At 33.4% G+C, this 19,539-nt stretch overlaps 1 protein-coding gene across 1 annotated transcript in view; it reads right to left on the reverse strand.

The window, feature by feature from the left end:
- The window catches only part of LOC130647496 (structural maintenance of chromosomes flexible hinge domain-containing protein 1-like), a 39,161-nt gene that overhangs the window by 958 nt on the left and 18,664 nt on the right, over positions 1–19,539 (reverse strand). The window contains exons 15-49 of the mRNA XM_057453368.1: positions 19,279–19,404; positions 19,087–19,203; positions 18,691–18,797; positions 18,217–18,299; positions 17,333–17,437; positions 17,146–17,229; positions 16,265–16,381; positions 15,818–15,885; positions 15,603–15,682; positions 14,879–14,981; positions 14,364–14,436; positions 11,419–11,558; positions 11,189–11,323; positions 10,185–10,350; positions 9,883–9,950; positions 9,616–9,761; positions 8,871–8,997; positions 8,462–8,539; positions 7,857–8,012; positions 6,937–7,062; positions 6,458–6,701; positions 6,003–6,109; positions 5,151–5,212; positions 4,746–4,839; positions 4,541–4,672; positions 3,506–3,776; positions 3,300–3,419; positions 2,855–2,946; positions 2,320–2,541; positions 1,876–1,964; positions 1,656–1,765; positions 1,357–1,427; positions 1,030–1,093; positions 692–799; positions 19–80 (exon numbers count right to left, since the gene is read on the reverse strand). Of these exons, the coding sequence (XP_057309351.1) occupies positions 19–80; positions 692–799; positions 1,030–1,093; positions 1,357–1,427; positions 1,656–1,765; positions 1,876–1,964; positions 2,320–2,541; positions 2,855–2,946; positions 3,300–3,419; positions 3,506–3,776; positions 4,541–4,672; positions 4,746–4,839; positions 5,151–5,212; positions 6,003–6,109; positions 6,458–6,701; positions 6,937–7,062; positions 7,857–8,012; positions 8,462–8,539; positions 8,871–8,997; positions 9,616–9,761; positions 9,883–9,950; positions 10,185–10,350; positions 11,189–11,323; positions 11,419–11,558; positions 14,364–14,436; positions 14,879–14,981; positions 15,603–15,682; positions 15,818–15,885; positions 16,265–16,381; positions 17,146–17,229; positions 17,333–17,437; positions 18,217–18,299; positions 18,691–18,797; positions 19,087–19,203; positions 19,279–19,404 (4,053 nt within the window). The remainder of the gene's footprint in view (positions 1–18; positions 81–691; positions 800–1,029; positions 1,094–1,356; positions 1,428–1,655; positions 1,766–1,875; positions 1,965–2,319; positions 2,542–2,854; positions 2,947–3,299; positions 3,420–3,505; positions 3,777–4,540; positions 4,673–4,745; positions 4,840–5,150; positions 5,213–6,002; positions 6,110–6,457; positions 6,702–6,936; positions 7,063–7,856; positions 8,013–8,461; positions 8,540–8,870; positions 8,998–9,615; positions 9,762–9,882; positions 9,951–10,184; positions 10,351–11,188; positions 11,324–11,418; positions 11,559–14,363; positions 14,437–14,878; positions 14,982–15,602; positions 15,683–15,817; positions 15,886–16,264; positions 16,382–17,145; positions 17,230–17,332; positions 17,438–18,216; positions 18,300–18,690; positions 18,798–19,086; positions 19,204–19,278; positions 19,405–19,539) is intronic.

Raw genomic sequence — 19,539 nt, forward strand, 5'->3', positions numbered from 1 at the left:
AAGAAGTTCATTGCTCACCGCGAGCTCTTCGCTTGCTTTTGCGTGGTTTTCCACAGCAGCTTTTAAACCCTGAAGCAAATCTAAAAAAAACAAAATATAAATTAGAACTATCAACATACTGGTAGAAACAAACTCTAAAAATACACATAACCAGGATGTCGGTAAATTTCTTTTCCGGGTCATAATTTTCACTTTTCCCCCAATTTTCTTGCTTTTTTATAGGGTTTTTTGCTATTTTTTTTTTAGTATTGTAAAAGGTTTATTAGCACAAAGACACAAGAAAAGCCACCAAAATCAACGCAAAAAAACCCCCTTAAATAGTTTGCTAAACATCCAAGTTTTCCCCGAAAAAAAGGCTGCAAACGCAGTCATTGAACCATTTCAGACTGGAAGTTTTGCATAGTATCTATATTTCAAGATTGCCTAGGCCTTTTTTTCTGGAGAATGATTCAAGGCCTTCGAGGTCATTTAGTTTGTTTTTAAGGTTTTAAAGATCCGATAGACACCTTACATCATTGCTCATTTCTTCGTAAACAGAAAGCACATTCACCAAAATATAACTAAATCACCATGAAATAACTAACTACCTTGCCCCGCCAACATTTTACCATCAAAATTTTGACTAACAAGTTAAGTGAAAACGAAAGAATATAAATAATAAAGGAAAAATATAAAATACTTTAATCCTCACCTAGACACTTCTCAATACGATTCACCTCAGTGTTCAGCGGTGCAGCAAAAACAGCTCCGTGAAGTCTCTCGAGAACAGGCGCTTTGTTGGATAAGCCGCCAAATTTTCCTAAAGAAATAAATTGTGAATTAAAAGACTTTGTACCATATCAAAATTTGTTTATTAAACACAGAAATCACTGCCAATAGAAACATGGAACATTATTTGTATCCGAAAGACTCCTTTGTTTACTGCCTCAACGTACAAACTCATATCAATTGGTTATCAGTATCTAATATACATAAACATGACTTTTGTTAACTTGTATAGTGAATGAGAATAAGAAGCAAACGTCTCACCATTACTACGCAGTCTATCACCACTTCTTGTCAGAATAGTAGGACAATATACAGCTTTTACTACCTGTAAAAATAAGTACACCAATTTATTTTTTTACAAATGTTAAGTCGGCTGAGAAGGTGTATAAAGTGACAGAATACCATAATAACAGAACTGGATTCTAATACTTATAAAAGGCTTGTCAATAGAATAATTTCTTGATAGTTCTGAGCTTTTTAAAACAGACTGATTGTTTTGAAATTCTAAATGGAAAACACTATTCTAATTTTACTTGGAAAAAAACCTCTATACTGGTTAAGTTGGTAATGTATTGCATATCGACTTACATGAAGGCGATAGTTATTTGCCGATTCAAGATCATCCATAATAATCAGATCACCAAGCAGCATTCCAAACACTAAAATATACAACAAAATAATGAATTTTGTCTTGCTAGTCCAGTCAAATTTTAGAATTTCTCCAGAACAACCTGATAAATAATAAGACAGTGTTTAAAAAGGAAATAGGAAAGACCTGACACAAAACAGAAGACAAGGCCAGGTAACTGTGGTCAGTAAGAATTGCCTGTAGTCATAGCTAACCTGTATAGTTAATGCGAATTCTACCTGTACAATGTAAGAACTACCTGTATTGCAACACTGTGCATCAGCTTTAAAAGACAACAAATTTCTTGCATAGATTGGATTTCCAGTTGGCGTCCAAGTATTGTTACGAATTCTTTGATGTGGTAACGGTCTGGAGAGAAGTTACAACTCACATGTTACATTCTGCAATAAAGCACCTCCTTACTTCTATATACAAAAACCCTCTAAAGTTATTCTGTAAACATATGACAGGGTATTCACCTAGAAACGTCTGTGATATTTTTCTTATAAATTGAGTCCAATGGCAACACTTGTAAATTCCCTCGCGATTCCTTATAAATTTGTTGAGCCTGAAAGAAATTATTTAAAAATTAATGCAGGCCATCTTTACAGTCTAGTTTAAAGTTGTCGCATACTCTACTTGGGGGTGAAATAAATATATACCTCCTGGTCGATTAATCTTCTATTGTATGTGACGAAATGTATTTGTTAAAAAATTAAAAACGTTACAGATTTTATGGTTTTTACATTACAGTTTTCTGTATACTTCGCTTATCTAGTCTCTGTAAAAACACAGGCAGAAGTTTAAAGATCTGCAAGTTAATCATCTGTCGTGGTTTAACTATGAAACGTCTAAACACAGCAATGACCTCACTGCAGGTAATAGAAAAGAAGTTCGAAAGATAATACACAGTCAATACCAACCTTCTCAGTCGTCATGGTAACTATACAATCCATGTCGCCCGCCATATGCCATGACAATACCCTCGCGACATCATCATCTTTTACCTCTGCTAGGTGAGCTACTTTTCCCAACACAAGTGGGTCACGCCGTGCTGGCTGAAGTTTGCACTCGCGGCGAGGTTTGCGATTTATTTCGTTCTTGCAATTATTTAGCTCGATAAAAAAACGATCTATCTTTTCCACCTATAACAAACAAGTACAATAATATGTTAATTTAAACCACAAAACTTTACGTGAAGAAAACGTATTGATATAGTACAGAAACACGGGTATTCTGAAGATTTTTAAAGTAAAAGTGTTTAAAATAACTTCATGACATTAGAATTTTTTGACAACGAAGGCTCAATCTAAGATGCTTAGCTAGCCATGGTTAATACTTTCGAAAGTAATTGCCGAACTATCTAGCAGATTAAAGTTACTTTGTCATTTGTGTGAACCTTACTGTATATTCCATAGACACAGAAGGAACGGTTAATAAGCCATGAAAATTTCATACCGTATCTAACTTATTCGTTATTTTGCTTTGCAGTGCTGCAAAAACCTCTGATCGCAATTTCATTTCTTGTTTAGCTGCCTCATCAACTGCAACTAAAATAAAATAAAAATTCCTTGCCATGTATTTAAAAGTATTTTGCTTTGGGTTTTTTTCCTCACATTTTCTCAAAGTAAGTCATCTTTGTTGCTTAATTTTAGAAAATCTGATTAGACAAGGAGCTTCAAGTAAGCCGTCTGGTTCAGAACTAAAAACAAATTGATATATTTTGGCTTTGTTGACTAGCAGCATTGCATATATATATATTTTTTGTGTGATTTATACATAACGTTGGATACCTACTTCTGGCATATACAAATAGTCAAATAGAATACTGCACCTTATCATAGATGGCTAGTTGATAACACAAGCACACAAGGAATTTAAAAAGCTTTAACAACAAAAATACCTTTCATTTCCTGCGTTAGTTGTCTAGTAGTGGAAAAAAATGTTTTGTATGTCGTGATGTTTTGGACTAACGAATCTCTCTCTTTAACTAGCTGAGACATCTGTAGGTGTTTCTGTGCGTCTAAAAAAGGAAACATGTTGCTTACATAAAACTTTAAGACATGTATCAAAACAACAAATCTGTATGCTTTGTAATTGCGAACTTACCATTAAAAAAAACAAAAGGAAGATTATACGGTGCCACGTTATGTCTTTGTTTGCTATCCAACTCAAAGTTGAATTTTAGAACATATTCTTGTCCGTTACGTCCTTCTGCATTCGCTGGAACTGTCAAAAGGTCTATCATACATTCTCCTTTCACTACAGGAAACTTTACTGTAGTTTGATTATTGTTTAACAACGGCGTCTTCCCTTCTCTTCTGACAGCAACGATAACTTCACCAGACCAATTTTCGCCAGATTTATTTTTATACGCATCCTGCAAAGAAAGATTTGTAAAAATATTTTTAACTACTGCAAGGTGGCTAAAAACATTAGAAAAACATAAGTATACATGTTATGCAAAAAATAGTTTCTGCCAAAAAAAAGAAATAGCTAAAGGCATAAGTTCAAATAAGGTCTGCTTACACAATTTGAATAAAAAAATTAAAATATAACACCATTCTCCTATTTTATACCCTAGAATGATAATCAAACCATTCTAATATATTAACACCCTCTCCACACTAAGGAAATCCCCCACCCCAGTATAAGTTCTGATGTTTTATCATGTTGAACATTTTTTTGAGAGAAATCATTATTTAACGTGTACGTCCAAGTATCTTAAAAGTGTTATTTAGATAAATTTCCAAACTACACATGGTATATCATTCTAAACATTTTATTTTGTATCATTATCAGCATCTTATGTGAAAGCTACTCTATTAAAATCTTATGTAAAATATATTTTGAGTGTGTGATTGGTTAATCATTATGATTGCAAAGTGCATATTAACATTTACATTTTTATTGTTATTTTAACCACGAAATGGTTAACATTTCAGATGTAAATATACATATCAACACTGATGCAAAGCAAATTTTAACTTTTTGACATTAACGGTCTTAACTTTAAAGAACCAAACATATGCATAAAACAAGAGAGCGATTTTTCTAATATTGTATATCAACAAACGATGTAGTATTGCTCAAAAGATTATACTTGCTCTTAATCACACATCAAAAAAAAAAAAAAATTATTACCAATAAATGCAATGTAACATTCTTCAGCAGCGTTCGACTTGAAAGTTTATTTACGTTTGAAACAGTTGGTGTCGGGAGATTGTTCAATGGCACCAAATACAACGGATCACTTGCTAATATGTCCACTATAATCTATAAAAAAGAGACACGCTTACAAAAACCCTGTATCTTCATGCAAAGCGTGACATGAATTTTAAATACTTACCGGATTAGCCTGAAGAACGGCTGTGGCACCGCCCTTGCCAACATATTGCACTGTCAAAGAGTAGCGACCTATTTTTTCAGGAGCTGTGACATTTCTAGAAAAGTAACAGGGTAAAGTTATCCAAACTTTAATGCCTATCACCAATTGATTATATGAACATTAAGAAAGTTAAATTTGTAGAAAAAAGAAACAGTTGTCTGTGCCTGTCACATATTGCTGCATACATTTCGTAATGTTATTATAACAAAAAAACCTTAGAGGACGGTTGCTTGACTTTTTTCTTGGGGTTTCTTATTTATCAACATACTCTCAATTTACACTGTTACATCCCATTACAAAGTGTGTACTAGACTGGACTGTAATAAGTGAACGGAAAACAGTTTTTCATTCATAGGCTACCCTTACCTAAAATAAAAATGATTAACTTTGTCTAGTTCAATGGTTTTGGATGGTAGGTATGTGAATTCCTAAAAGTAAATAGTATAAAATATTAAACACTTATTATTATTATTCCGAATATTTATACAGGATATAGCCACTTCAGTGTTGGAACACTGTTATCAAAGTGGGACCTGTGTTCTGAATATACACATTAGGTATACACCGGCATTGCTATTCCAATTTCCTCATATGGCATGAGTTGACCCGTAGCTGTGGTAAAGACACTTGCTAAACAAACATGCCCGCGCAGTGGACCGAACCACGGACCTTGTGATTGCGAAGCGAACTCCAAAAGCACAGAGCCACACGCCACACAACTGTACTGTCTTACTCAAATGACAATGAAAGTCCCTTGTTATCTAAATAGATACTAAGGTTTTATTAAAAAAGCCTCAGTTAAACATCCTGATTATTTTCTCTACTTCAAGAGTACATATAAGAAGCCTTTTAAGCAATGCTGAACAATCTGGACAGGAGAATAACCTGTTCTGAGTGACATCTAGTTTCTCTATTAAACCTTCAAGAAAGAATTATTACGATCTTGTTTCGTTTTCCGTGATTAGTTAGGTGTACCAAGAGCTCATATAGAGAAGCAGATTCCTTGCCAGGTTGGTCATTCTGCTTCATTTAGACACCCTCTAAGGTTAATTGCTGGAAAAGAGTCTGAGAAGTTAACAATTTATTATGAACACAATTATTAAACAAGTACAAGCTACAATCTTTAAAGAAATGACCCACCAAAATAGCTAATTATTACTAAAATATATAAATAATAAATATATAGAAAATTAATTTAATAAAACATATTTGCGTTACCTTTCTAAGCTGGCTTGTATTATGAGGAACCAGTTTTAGCACCATCTCCCTCGCTTTAACATTCGACATAGGACTTTTGTCTTCAGCTACCACATATGATTCAATTACTAAATAATAAATCGTGCACTCAAGATTATTAGAAGCATTAGTTATTTGAATTTTAAAACTAATCAATATCTTAAGAATAAACTACTCGAAGCGCCTGATGATAAAAGGGTTACGGAAAAGTTACTAAAAACACTTGACTCCAATTATATACACATCACGTCCAGTATAGCTATGCATACAAAAACTATTATTACTACATCAATCTTATTCTCAAGTTGAACGCTAAGCAGAAAGGATCAATTCACACTGCAGTTATTAAACTCATGAATTTCTACACTGGACAGGAACGCTCTTTTATAAGGATTCCCTGATTAAGATAACTCTTGGACAGTACATAGAACAGATACCTGGCAGTGCTCCACCAGCTTGGACAGCTGTACCATTGAATTCCATTTCAACAGATATAGGTTTGAATGGGTCAGGTTGGACTTCAAAAGTGATCGTCGGACCAGTCACAGTGTTTTTTCCAATAATAGCTTTCGGGACCAACTCAAACATCCCTTGACACGCTGGTGTAGACACAGTGAAATCTTTGAAAGTTACTTGTCCTTTGTTGTCTGTTCGTTTTGTGGTTAGATTGGCTGGAGTAAGCTAGATAAATAAAATATAATTTAAAATTATTAACTTTTCCTTGTAACAGCAACAAGTAAAGTTACTTTAAATGAATTAAATAAATTATCTATATTATAATACCAGTATACGTTACGCAAAATGGTACCGCAAGTAGTAAGACGCCCGCAATGCGGTATAAAAAGGACGAGTGAACCCGTGGATATTTTCACGGGCCACCAAATAGTAAACACGATGTTACGTAAACTATTAATACCTTTATATTTCCATCTTTACCAAGAACGACACGAATATTTGATTCATTACAAGAATAACCCTGAGCATCTATTAGCTGCATTGTGATAGGATTACTCCATGCACGACCATTAAATAAGGTTATAGGCTGAAATAGAGCAACTTTTATTTTAGTATAAGGTGTTTATCAAACATTACTTAGTATGTTGTATACGACTGATTAGAGCTCCAGTACTTAATTAAGTACCCTTTCTAAGAAAGCAGCGAGACACATACAAAAAGTGGTACTGTTTAAAAAAACATTTTAAAGATATATCCAAGTATGTTTGATGTTAGAATCCAACGTTAAAACACGTAGTAACGAGAAAACATGGGTTTTTTCAGCATACTATCTTAAAATATACCAAAAGTATCAGAAAAACCCATAAAATATTTTTTTGAATAGATGCTTATTGCGAAAATGCACCTCGGTCATATAACCTCCAACTCTGAATGCTAAACACTTAATAAGCAATAAGTTTATTTGGACATTTGTGACAGTGGCAATAGCATAGCATAGAAAATCGTTGCTTTTGTGAGTATTAAATGCAAAGTTGTCAGCCAATTTAAAGTGAACGTGTGATAGCCAAGCAAATTACAGCTATTGCTATAATCATTGTAACAAAATTTCAGTCAAAAAAGATAAGACAGGGTAACTATTTTAACAGCTGTGAAATATTTTTGAAAGACATCCCTGTATGATGTGCAACATTGTTAGGGATATCGTTTTATCTCTCCTTAATTATCTCCATAATCTTAACCCCTAATAATCTCCATAATCTTATCCCCCTAATTTTGTCCTTAAAATATACCCCCCTAACTATATTTTGCAAATGAACCAATTCCATTTTAGGAAACATTGTTGAGAAAGACAATATTAACAAAAAGAAATAGAAAAACAACCTCAGTATTATCAAAATTCACCAGTTTAATGTTTGTTGCTGGCCCTGATTTAATTTCTAGCCGTTGGTAGGTTTCAAGCGCTCCATATTTGACATTTATCTCACGAAATCCAGGAGTAATGTCATCAAATTGCACATTCATAAGAAGTTTTCCATCCTGTTAAAAAGGAAATAATTATACAAATATGCGTATAAAAAAATCGCATCCTCTAAATTCTATGAAGTAGTAAACATTCATTTGCATATTCTGAAACCAAAAAATAAATGGAATTTTGCGTTGAAAATTCATAGTGATTTTTTAAAGTTGTAAATGAGACGGATGGTACAAGTAGGATACTATTTTTCTAATTATTCTTTTGTTTTCATAAATTATACGTGTTTCTGTCTACGTAAAAAGGTGAGAAGTGACTTTCCGTTTGGTTCAAAACAAATTGGAATGAACACAATTTCCAAATGCTACTCGCCTTGTATTTGGATGGTAATTCTGATTAATCAGCTTAAATACACTAAATTCAGCTCAAGTAAACCGAATATAAAAATGTAATGCAAAATTCGATGCAATCTTAATTTTTGTAGACGACAACTGTATGCACAAAATAATATTACCTTAGATAACACTTTGGGTAGAGATGAAACACCTAATCCATCTCCACTGACTTCAAACTTTGATAAGTCGACATTTGACTAGAAAAAGAGTAAGGTGGATATCAATACAGTATGCCATGTATCTTTTACCAAAAATAACCTGTGAATTCAGGTTGATTTATTTATTTATTTTATGCAGTTACTGTAGTTTGGTAACAACAAATACTAAACTACTGATTTTTAATACTATTTTTTATAAAAAAAAATTATTTCGCAAATCTATAAGGCACGAAATTTACAATTTTCTTCAGTTTTGTCCCCATCTAGTTTTCATTACTTTAATGTAAACATTTTTTATAGAAAAAAAAAAGACTCGACTATTTCCCAACTAATTAGGTGACAAGATATTGCAGGTTACTCAAATACTTACTATATCAAGCGAATTTCCATGTTTGTCTGTGATATTAAGTTCAACGATTCTTTCAGCTTTCTCATTTGGCAAAATTTTGTTTTCTGAACAGGAACATGACAATATTTGAGCATTATTTGGAATTGTTCTAAAGTAATAACAAAATTAACTTCATAATGACAGAGATTGAACCATTTATCAAGATTTTGACAGACACTTTGTTATTATTATTATTATTATTATTATTATTATTCCGAATATTTATACAGGATATAGCCACCTCAGTGTTGGAAACACTGTTATCAATGTGGGTCCTGTGTTCGGAATGTATACATCAGGATTAAAAAACATTTAAACTACTTCAAACTAACCCATGAACTCACATCTCAATAGATAGTTCAAAACACAAGGATGAATTATGAGGTTTGATAGGTTTGATTTTTAAGTTCCAGAATTTACGAGAAACATCGTTTGATTTATATTTACAACAAAGTTTACAGGTCAAATATATTTTCTGCATACTAAGCAAAATTGCATTTACAGTCATACAAAGGATGCAAATGGGCCTTCAATTTTAGTCATTTTTAGCGATCTTCCGCATACTATGCAAAGATTTCATTTTAATTCCTACAAAGTTGCTTTGTTGGATTTTCAATTGCTTTGTATTATTTTAGGATGAGATAGCCTCCTCATGCAGTTGACTATATCTAGAGTAGTAACATAAACCATTAGCATTAAAGATAGTACACAAGAAACAACAACACACCTGACAATAAAAGACAAATTGACAGACTTCACACCATTGTATAAGATTTGACAGTATTTCGTTTCATCAGTGCTCGTAGGTGTTTTGATATCAGGTAAATTTCCAAGCTTCAGTTGATCCTTAGATAGTTTGGCAGCCCAGTTGACCTAAGTAATTCAATAAGGGATTTTGTTTTATTCCTGTGTAACGATATGCCCCTTTTAAGATTCCTAATAAAATAATACTATTTGTCACGACATCTATGATATGACAATAACAATGACATACTTTGATTTTTGAAGAAATGCTTGTGTCAATGTTGATCAATCTATTTCCTTCATCCAACATTCTGTATGCTTAAATAGAATGACAGAAATATAACAAAATATCTCACTAACAGCATTGATTCAATTATTTATGAAAATTATAATCGAAATAGATTGTAACAAGTGACTGTTTACAGCCAACTCAACCTAAGTGAATGTTCAAGAGCGGAAAACATAAAATAGTATCTTTATGTGGTATTTACATTCGAACATGACAAGCAAAAAGCTTTGAACTACTATATCCAAGTGTTTTAAAATACTTACTGATTCCAGTAATTAGGTTTCCTGCTTTGCAACATAACTCTTCGTCGTTTTGTATCCGCAATGGTGTACCTGAGTCATGAGGCAAGTAGAACAGTTGAAAGCGAGCAGGGCGAGTACTTGGACTTACATGAACCGTCCTAACAACTGGATCAACTGATTTGCAGTGCTAAACAAAAAAGGTTTTGTTGGTAAACTTCATCCTTCTGCTTATACTATGATTATAATTCTAACAAATTTCATTGAGTTAAGAGAAGTATTTTTCATCTTATAAGCCCCTTCTATTTCCATTTTTACAAGTATTCTTCTAGGGCAATACTCATTCTGGTCCGTAAAATACATGTTCACAAGAAATTTCAGACCAGCAAACACCTTTTTTTCTGAAACCTTTGTTATATTTCCACATTGTGCATAGGTCTACACCCCTTGATTCCTGGACTATTTTGAGCTTTATTACATAGATAATTTCTAATCCAGAGGGCACATACCATGTACAATGGTTTTTTTAAAAAGGTGTATATGTAGGGAAAGTAGTAAGGTCTATGGTTCACATCAAGACAAAGAAAATTAAGTTGATGTCAAAGCAAACATCACGAATACTGTTACAATACAAACAATGTAATTTGTTATTGCATTAGAAATGTTCTCAGGTATGAGGATCAGGCATTTATTTAATCATTTAAAAAACTAATCAATCCTAATCATATTCCAAGAATGCGAAAAATAATTACACCATCCTACAGTAGCACAAATACTTAATGAACTTAAGCGTGCATTAATTTATTGTGAGGGAGTGCAACTTACATCTTATATACATCAAAATACAATCAATAACAAGACAGAAGCAGATATCCCCATGGTTTATAACTATTTTAAATAGTACATAATACACCTTTTTCACGCGCACAAGGCGAATTAATATATAGATAATAATATTGTAGTAACTGACACAATTAACACAGGCAATATTTTTAAACGCTGGTATCAAAATAAATAAAAACACTCACTTGCAAATCAATCTTTGCTTCAATCACAACATTTTCACGGATCTTTTCTATGTCAATTTTCGGACTGATTAAAGAACCTTTCCCAGTAGAACTACAATCCACCATAAAAGAAGGAAGACCAGGTGATCCAGTTAGCTAAAGCACACAATATGTAAAAGTTAAATACTTTTGAAATACTTTAAGACAAATTTTAAAATACTTTACTTTTACATACAAAACCCATTTCTTACCTTGCAAACCACATTTAATCTAGGTTGAAATGTAATATTTCCAGCAATATCTTTAATTTCGACAGCCATATTGATAGTGCCACCATTTTCTATTTTAATCACTTCATTAAGAGGCTTTACATCCAACTTTGCTGGTAAGCCTGAATTGAAGGCAATGAAATACAGAAATGTTAATAATGTTGCATGGTATCTTCGAAGTGCAAAAATCATCGAAAAACAATTTTTTTTTGTATTTTTTCTTTGTGGCAAACAAGGAGTTCAATTTCATCATCATCATCATCATTCTCGGCTTAACGTCCGTTTTCAATGCTAGCATGGGTTTGACGGGGTATATTAATGACCCTCTTCCAATCTGATCTAGACTGTGTTAGATCTAAACTCAACTACCTCTGTATTAAGACTGTCCTTATAACCTCCTGCTAAGTCTTTCTCGGTCTGCCTCTGGGCTTTGCCCCAGGAACTATAAGTCTCTACACTTTCTTACCTGATTATCCTCCTCCATTCTTTCCAAGTGCCCCAGCCAATTCAATCTTCTTATCTGGATAACATCTTTAATTCTACGGAGACTTAGCCTGCTTCTTAGCTCATCTGAACTCTTTCTGTCTCTCAGACTGGCGTTACACATCCAACTAACCATTCTCATATCATTCCTTTCTAAACGGTCAAGATCTTCCTGCTTCACTGTCCATATCTCACTACCGTACGACATAACACTTCTTACACAGGCCTCATACAACCTACCTTTTACCTCAATTGACAGGACTCTGCTAGTCAACAAAGGAAGTAACTCTCTGAACTTTTTCCAAGCAAGTAACACTTCTTCAACACCCCCTTCACTGCCCAACATATCACCTAAGTAACAGAAGTTCTCAGCTATCTCTAACGAGCCACTGTTGTACATCATTAAAGCTGGAAATACTTCATTCTCTATAATCTCACCTTTGCAACGCTTGCATACAAACTGTATGTCAGCTCTTAACCTTCCACTAATACTACTGCACTTCTTATGTGCCCAATGCTTGCAAGTCTGACAAAAAATTGAGTTACTACCAACCCCTTTCCTGCAAACTCCACAAGGCCACTTTCGAACTACAAGGTCACACTTGGCCGCAATGCTACTAATCATGACTTTAGACTTTGCTGTGTTTACCTTTAGCCCTTTTCTATTCTAGTCCTTTCTTCCACTTCTCAAAGCTTTCAACTAATTCTTCCATCGACTCTGCTATGAGAACCAAATCATCTGCATACAATAACTCCCATGGACAACCTGTTCTGAACTCCATCGACAGCGCTTCTAAGACTAGAACAAACAACAAAGGACTAAGTACAGAACCCTGATGTACACCAACATTTACACTAAATTCATCACTAAGTGAATCGTTAATCCTGACACGACTTCTAGCATTGCTGTACATAGACTGTACCATCGTAACTAGCCACTCATCCACACCTAATTTTCTCATAGCCCACCAAATAACTTTACGTGGCACTCTATCAAAAGCTTTCTCTAAATCTACAAAGGCAAAATAGAGATTCTTTCTCTTTCCTAAATACTTTTCTGGAAGCTGTCCGAGTAAAAATATTGCATCTGTAGTGCCACGCCCTGGAACAAAACCAAATTGCATCTTATCTATATCAATTCTTTCTCTAAGTAACTTATCAATCACTCTTTCAATAACTTTCATTACTTGATCAACCAACTTCAAACCTCTATAGTTACCCCTTTCTAATGCATCACCCTTGCCCTTGAAACAATTCACTATTACACTCGACTGCCACTCACTCGGAATAGCACCATCCTTTATAATCTGGTTAGCAAGACTTGTAATAAGCTCAACTCCAATATATCCAGATGCTTTTACCATCTCTGCAACAATACCTGATACTCCTGCAGCCTTGCCAATCTTCAATTTCTTAATAGCCTCCACTACCCATTCTGTCTTGATCTGCATAGCTGGCCCTTCTACGACATCATCATCAGACAAATTATCCTCATCTCAATCAAACTCAGTGTTAAGCAACCTCTGATAATGATTCTTCCAAGCTACCCTTTTCTCCTCCTCTGTGCTAGCCAAAACACTTTCATCATTACGTATACACTTCTCACCTACAACATCTTGATTAGTCTTCTTCATTTGCTTTGCTATCTTGAATACCTCATTGCGCTGGTCTTCCCCTCTTAACACATCTGCAAATCTGTCTCGCTCTGCTTCTGATTTTTCCTTATACACTGCAGTACGAGCACGACGCTTAGCTTCTAAGTAAATATTTTTACTACCACCTGACTTCCACTTTTTCCAAAGTTTCCTCTTTTCCTTTATACACTGGTCAACCTCATTATTCCACCACCAGGTCTGTCTATGTCTAGCTGGTCCTTTCGTCCACCCACAGGTATCATCAGAAGCTTCTAGAAGACAATTCTTCAGAGTAGCCCAATTACTTTCAACATTGTCACTATCACATTGACCATTGTGGGCTAACTGCTGAACTTTTGCACTAAATTGTCTTGCTACAATCTCTTCCTTCAGCTTCCAGACTTTTCGACGGGACCTAAACACACTTTTCCCCCGATATAACTTTCACGTCCTTCACCACTTTCTTGTCTGACTTTCTAACCAGGAAGTAATCTATCTGTGCCTTACAACCACCTGACTCATATGTTATCAGCCTACTCTGTCTCTTACTGAATGATGTGTTGCAAACCACCATGTCCGTTGCCATTCCAAACTTAAGCAATCTCTCCCCTTCCTTATTTCTGCTCCCAAATCCATAGCCTCCATGCACACCTCTATAACCTTCAGATGACTTCCCAACATGACCATTAAAGTCGCCGCCAAATTTGAAACAATTAAATATTTAAAAAAAACAGATTTAACTTATTGTAACGGAAGACAATGATAACGACAGAAAAAAAATTCAAATGTTTTACCGTATCTCTGTATTACCTGGAAGAAAACGTAATTTTGTAGTTTGTGTATTTTCATCTAAATCCGGTATAACTATTTTCATGTTAAAATCCTGTAAAATAAAAAGAAACAGCTTAAAACAATAACCTGAAACTACACTCAAAAACTGTATAATGTAAACTTAAACATACTCCTGGAAGCACTACATAGACTGTATTCACTTACATTCAACAATTTACATTTTTTAATGTTTTTTTAACCTGATTATGCCAAAGCATAGGTAATAATGGTTCTACATATACGAAAATAAACATTTTACATGGAAGGACACTTAACCAAGCTCATTAACATTTTTTGTTTCATTCTTTTCCAACTTTAATGAAAAAAAACAGAGCAAAATAATTAAACTACAAATAAGTAACTGCAAATCCAGAGCTAAAATTATATTCCTACTGTTTATGGCAGCAGTTAGGTAATTTCTGAATGACTAAGCATTGTTCTACTTTTGGTTTTTATTGCATTATAAAAAAAAGCTGTTAAAGCAGTAAACACACCTTTCCACTACTAGAGCCGAGTGAACCATGGGCAACTACGTCTTTTATGGCCAACAGCGAGCCTCTTATTGAAAAGCCAGAGTGAGAATATGTTATGTCACCACTGAAATACAAATAGAAGTTATATAAGTGGTTCTATTAGATTTACATAAGACATCCCTAAAAAGGAGCACAATAAAAATCTGGGTGGTGGATACACTCCTTCACAGTTGTTCTCTTATTTTCTGTATTGAAAAAAGAAAGTTTCCAAGTTATGTGGCCTAAAGTGCATTGTATAGCTTCGTTAATTTAATTTAAGGTGTTGAGGTTAATAAGAATAACAGTGTAACTTTTAATTTGATTTGCATTTGAAACATGAGTTATTCTGCGACTTTAAAAAAAGATGAACACTTCCACCTTGTCTGTTATGGAAAAACACGCAGAAATAGCCTATTAATAAAGGTTTTTGATAAAACTTCAGTCTTAAGTGTTTGTTATTTTTGTATACATTTATGTTATTTATGTATTTTAGACAAATATGTTTAGAAATAATCTTTATAATTGGTCAAAAATTGGTGTTGTATTTTCAGTGACGAAAAATTTTTGCTGTTATATCAGGCCTCAACAGCAGCAAAAATTAATTAAAACTGATGTCACCATAAATTTTAGATTCCTATGGCTTTACTTCAATTCGAAGCTTTTATTTATATTACACCCTACAAAATAGTAAACATATATATTTTACTTTGATGCTAGGGTTGGAGTTTCTCTGTCTTTACCAGGTTTTGTTGTGTTACCATAATAATCGACTAGTTTTAACAGAATCTAAATAAAATACAAAAACAAGTATTACACGAAATTGTTTAATACTCCATTAGTTGCTTTATCAGCACTTTATCTCTTTTACTCAGATTATTAAAAACAAAATATTAAATATTTAACTTGGTGATATTAACATACCTGAAATGGAACTCCAATACGTAAAGGTGCTTCAATTTGCGCAATAACAAACTTAAAAGGAGAACCCTCTAAAAGTAAGACAATAAGTTTAAGGTAACAAACTTAAGTGAAGCTGTCCAGTTTTTAAAATTCAACATACTGAAAGGTGAACTTTTTAGAAAGACATACTATTTACTATGCTGTTAAAAATACTAGTCTTTTGTGATTGTTTGCATTATGTTACAATCAAAACAATGCCCCATAAAGGTTCAAGGAAGAATAGGCATGCTGACGTCAACAAAAATTAGCATCAATTAGAAATTTTGGACTAACTAAATAACCTAAGATTAAAAACCCTGTGTCTGTTCGTAAAAATTAACAAGTTAAAGTGCTCAAATGGAAAGAGCTGAAATGATTGCTTGTTCAATTTTAAAAAAATAATAATTTCTTGAACAGACAATTTTTTACCTATTACATTAAACTTGATAATCTCCTTGGGTAATGACTTTGAGGATGATAAAATTGATGAGTCAGCAAGAACAACATTTAATGATAAGGTGTGCTTTCCAAGATTGACTGTGTTCTCTATAACAGAATTATATTTTGTGGAAAAAACGTTACCTTCGAAATTGCACTTTTATGTGAGCAATTGGCCCTACAGTTATTGTACTATTTTATATTGCTCTGTTTATGTCACAGAACTATAAAATTGTCAGCTACAAATACTTTGAATTTTTCAAAAACTATACAAAAAGTATTATAGGGTATACAATTTGTTGTTGTTTTGTACTGTTACCTGTCCTTTCCTGTAATCTTTTATTTGGCCTAACGTTTTGTGGCCAAGAGTATTAATATTTAAAAAAATATATTTTAGCAATTTAATGGCAACATTTTTTTATTAATTTTTTACTTATGCGCTAGGTTCATGCTGCAATGTTGTTACTAACAGCAATGGATATAATTTTACTGTGACCAATATGAAATGTGATATGGGTCATACCAACCTCGTTCCAGGGCCGGTAGCTAGAATTTGAATTCCGTTTATCAATGGAAACAAATAGCGCAGCTAGAGACAAGTTTGCCAAACTGTGAAAAGCATGCAATATTAGCAGTAAGACAAAAGGTCAACAAAAAATTGTTGGCCAAGCAGTGATGCAACATTTAAATTTGAAAAAAATGAGGGCAACAAAAAATCGTTCATTGTCATCTTCAGGTAACATTTGGGTGAATGAAGCTATGTTCCCCTCAAACAACAAAACTTTGTGGCCTATAGTAGCTATTTTTTTGGTTTTGATTTTACTAACATCTTTAACACAAAGTAATTAAAAGATACAAGCTGAAAACCTTACCCATTTTGCGAAACCAGTATGGCCAGCTCTTTCCACCGTGTTGACATGTATGTTGTATAATAACTTTGTTTCCACTCTTTTCAGCTATAAGAACAAAAACACAGCAGTAAATTAAAACATAGTGAAAGTTGATTCCATTGTATGAATACAAAGCAACAGCGAAGCAACAAATAAAATGAATACATACAATGCCAAACAACTTTTAATTCTACCAGCAAACGCTTTCCTCTGTCACCTGGTATTTTATGAATGGATTCGCCTTTACCATTCTTAATATCAACCTTCATGGCACCTAATAACATAAGGAAATTTATTATCATATTGACTAGACTGGTAGCTTTGTGGTATAGTGTTTTCTTCCAATGCAGAAGGTTATAAGTTCGAACCTTGCCTGAGCCATTCCCAAGACTACAAAAGTGTGAATCTATCCTTTCTGCTTAGGGTTTAGGATGGAGGTTAGGCAATCGTCTAGTTATCAGTTACTGTAGTCTCACAGCTTTGCTCTTTTATCTGGTAACTTACAAACTGTAGGAAAAACACTATAATATAGTGCCTTTCTTAGAAACTATCGTGGCTGGGGTAAAGATCAGGAAATTCTGCATGGATTGTGTACATCATCAGTAAACGTTATAGTGCAGTAGTCACATCCTTGACAAAAACATGATTATAAACAAAAACAGCATACATATTAACAATTTTAATTATCATACTACAGAAAGGTCAGAGATTTTTAGGGAATTATTGAAAACAAAAAGATACAAAACCTAGTATCAGTACACACAAAGCTTGGAATTTGTAACCCAAAACTAATCCATAAATTAACTGCATCGGGTCTAAAAACTGAACTTTCTTTTGTTTGATATAAAAAACCGAATTGCATAATTACCAAGTGTAAAACTTTTTTTATCTCTGCAAAAGAAGTTTGAGTCATAACTTATCAAAGGGTTCTACACAAAATCCTTATTTGTAACATTGTTTAATTTTGTAATAATATTTATCTTTAAGTTTTATCTTTTATTAGAAGAAGTTAAATAATTTGATACAATGCTTAAAAAGCATAAAACCATATACCTATAGTGGAGCCAGCAGGTACATCAGAATTTGTTTTCAGTTCATTACCTTCAGGCCAATCAATGACCAGCTTTGATGGTAGTCTATGAAGCAACAAAAAAATACTGAAAAAAAACTGTAAAATGTGGGGTTGCCAGATTGTTATTTCTGATCTCCATATTCAAATCAATATCTGTGATTATTATTGGTAAATAAAAAACACCTTTAATGATATAAACTATAATTTTAAATTCTTGTTATTAGTCAGAATGGTCACCCAGTAAACTAATAAGGGATTTATTATCAAGCATACAAACAATAACATAAATGAGCAGCAAAAATTTCCGACTTTTGTCAGATTTCAACACCTGCTTTATCTTACATTTTCTGTTTTTTTTATCAACACAAATCTGCAGAAAATTTCTAGACTTATAGATCATAAAATATGTCAAGAAAATGAATCATTCAACAGAATGGTCACAAAGTTACACTTACTTTAACTCTTCTTTACTGATAAAGTCAGCTGCTTCATTTTGATTGAACAATAAATCCAACTTAGCCAGTGGAAATATTCTTTTTTGTCCATACAAGGATGTTGGTTCCTTAAGACATCAAGTTGATTTTTATGACCAATAAGATTTCAAAAACAACAGATGATGTATTACTTGTAAACAATAACAAATGTTTGCACAAGTTGTTACATATATTTTCTATACAATAAGAATTTAGGGAAGTAGGGTATGATAGAAAAAATATGCAACAATGATAAGGGCAGGATAGATAATACACAGCATTAAAGCCACCATGTTAAAGAGGGTGGTATTTTAGCATTATGTAGCACGTGCATGAAGAAGAAGATATTGCCAAGATATTACTAAATACGTCACCAACCTGAATAATTTCAACTTCTCCTCCTGTGCCATACACTTCATCTGACTCGTATTCGCCATGTAATAAAAATTGTTTAATTGTTCCAATTATGACTGGATTGGTTTTAAATGTTCGTACCTACAATAACAAAAAAGAATGCAAGACTTGATGCATGGTATTTCTAGGGACGCAGAAAGTTTTATGTCTAGTTACCAGTTTTCCCTCTTGAAATGTTTTACCGTGCCATTCAATACCAGAGAATAATGTCCATAAGTCTTGATTTTTTCTAGCAGAGAGGTCACTGCGTTTAGTCTGGCCTTTTAAACCAAAAAAACGTATCTAAATAAAAATATTTATGGCATCAAACTGGATGTCTGGCATACCTTTCAGAATTTCTGCATTATTTTTTTACTAAACACTTGGTAATATTGACCCACTAAGGAGTAAAGTACTCTTAATGTGCAGTAACAGTCC

This window comes from Hydractinia symbiolongicarpus, chromosome 6 (assembly GCF_029227915.1).
Source record: "Hydractinia symbiolongicarpus strain clone_291-10 chromosome 6, HSymV2.1, whole genome shotgun sequence".
In the NCBI taxonomy this organism is placed as follows: domain Eukaryota; kingdom Metazoa; phylum Cnidaria; class Hydrozoa; order Anthoathecata; family Hydractiniidae; genus Hydractinia; species Hydractinia symbiolongicarpus.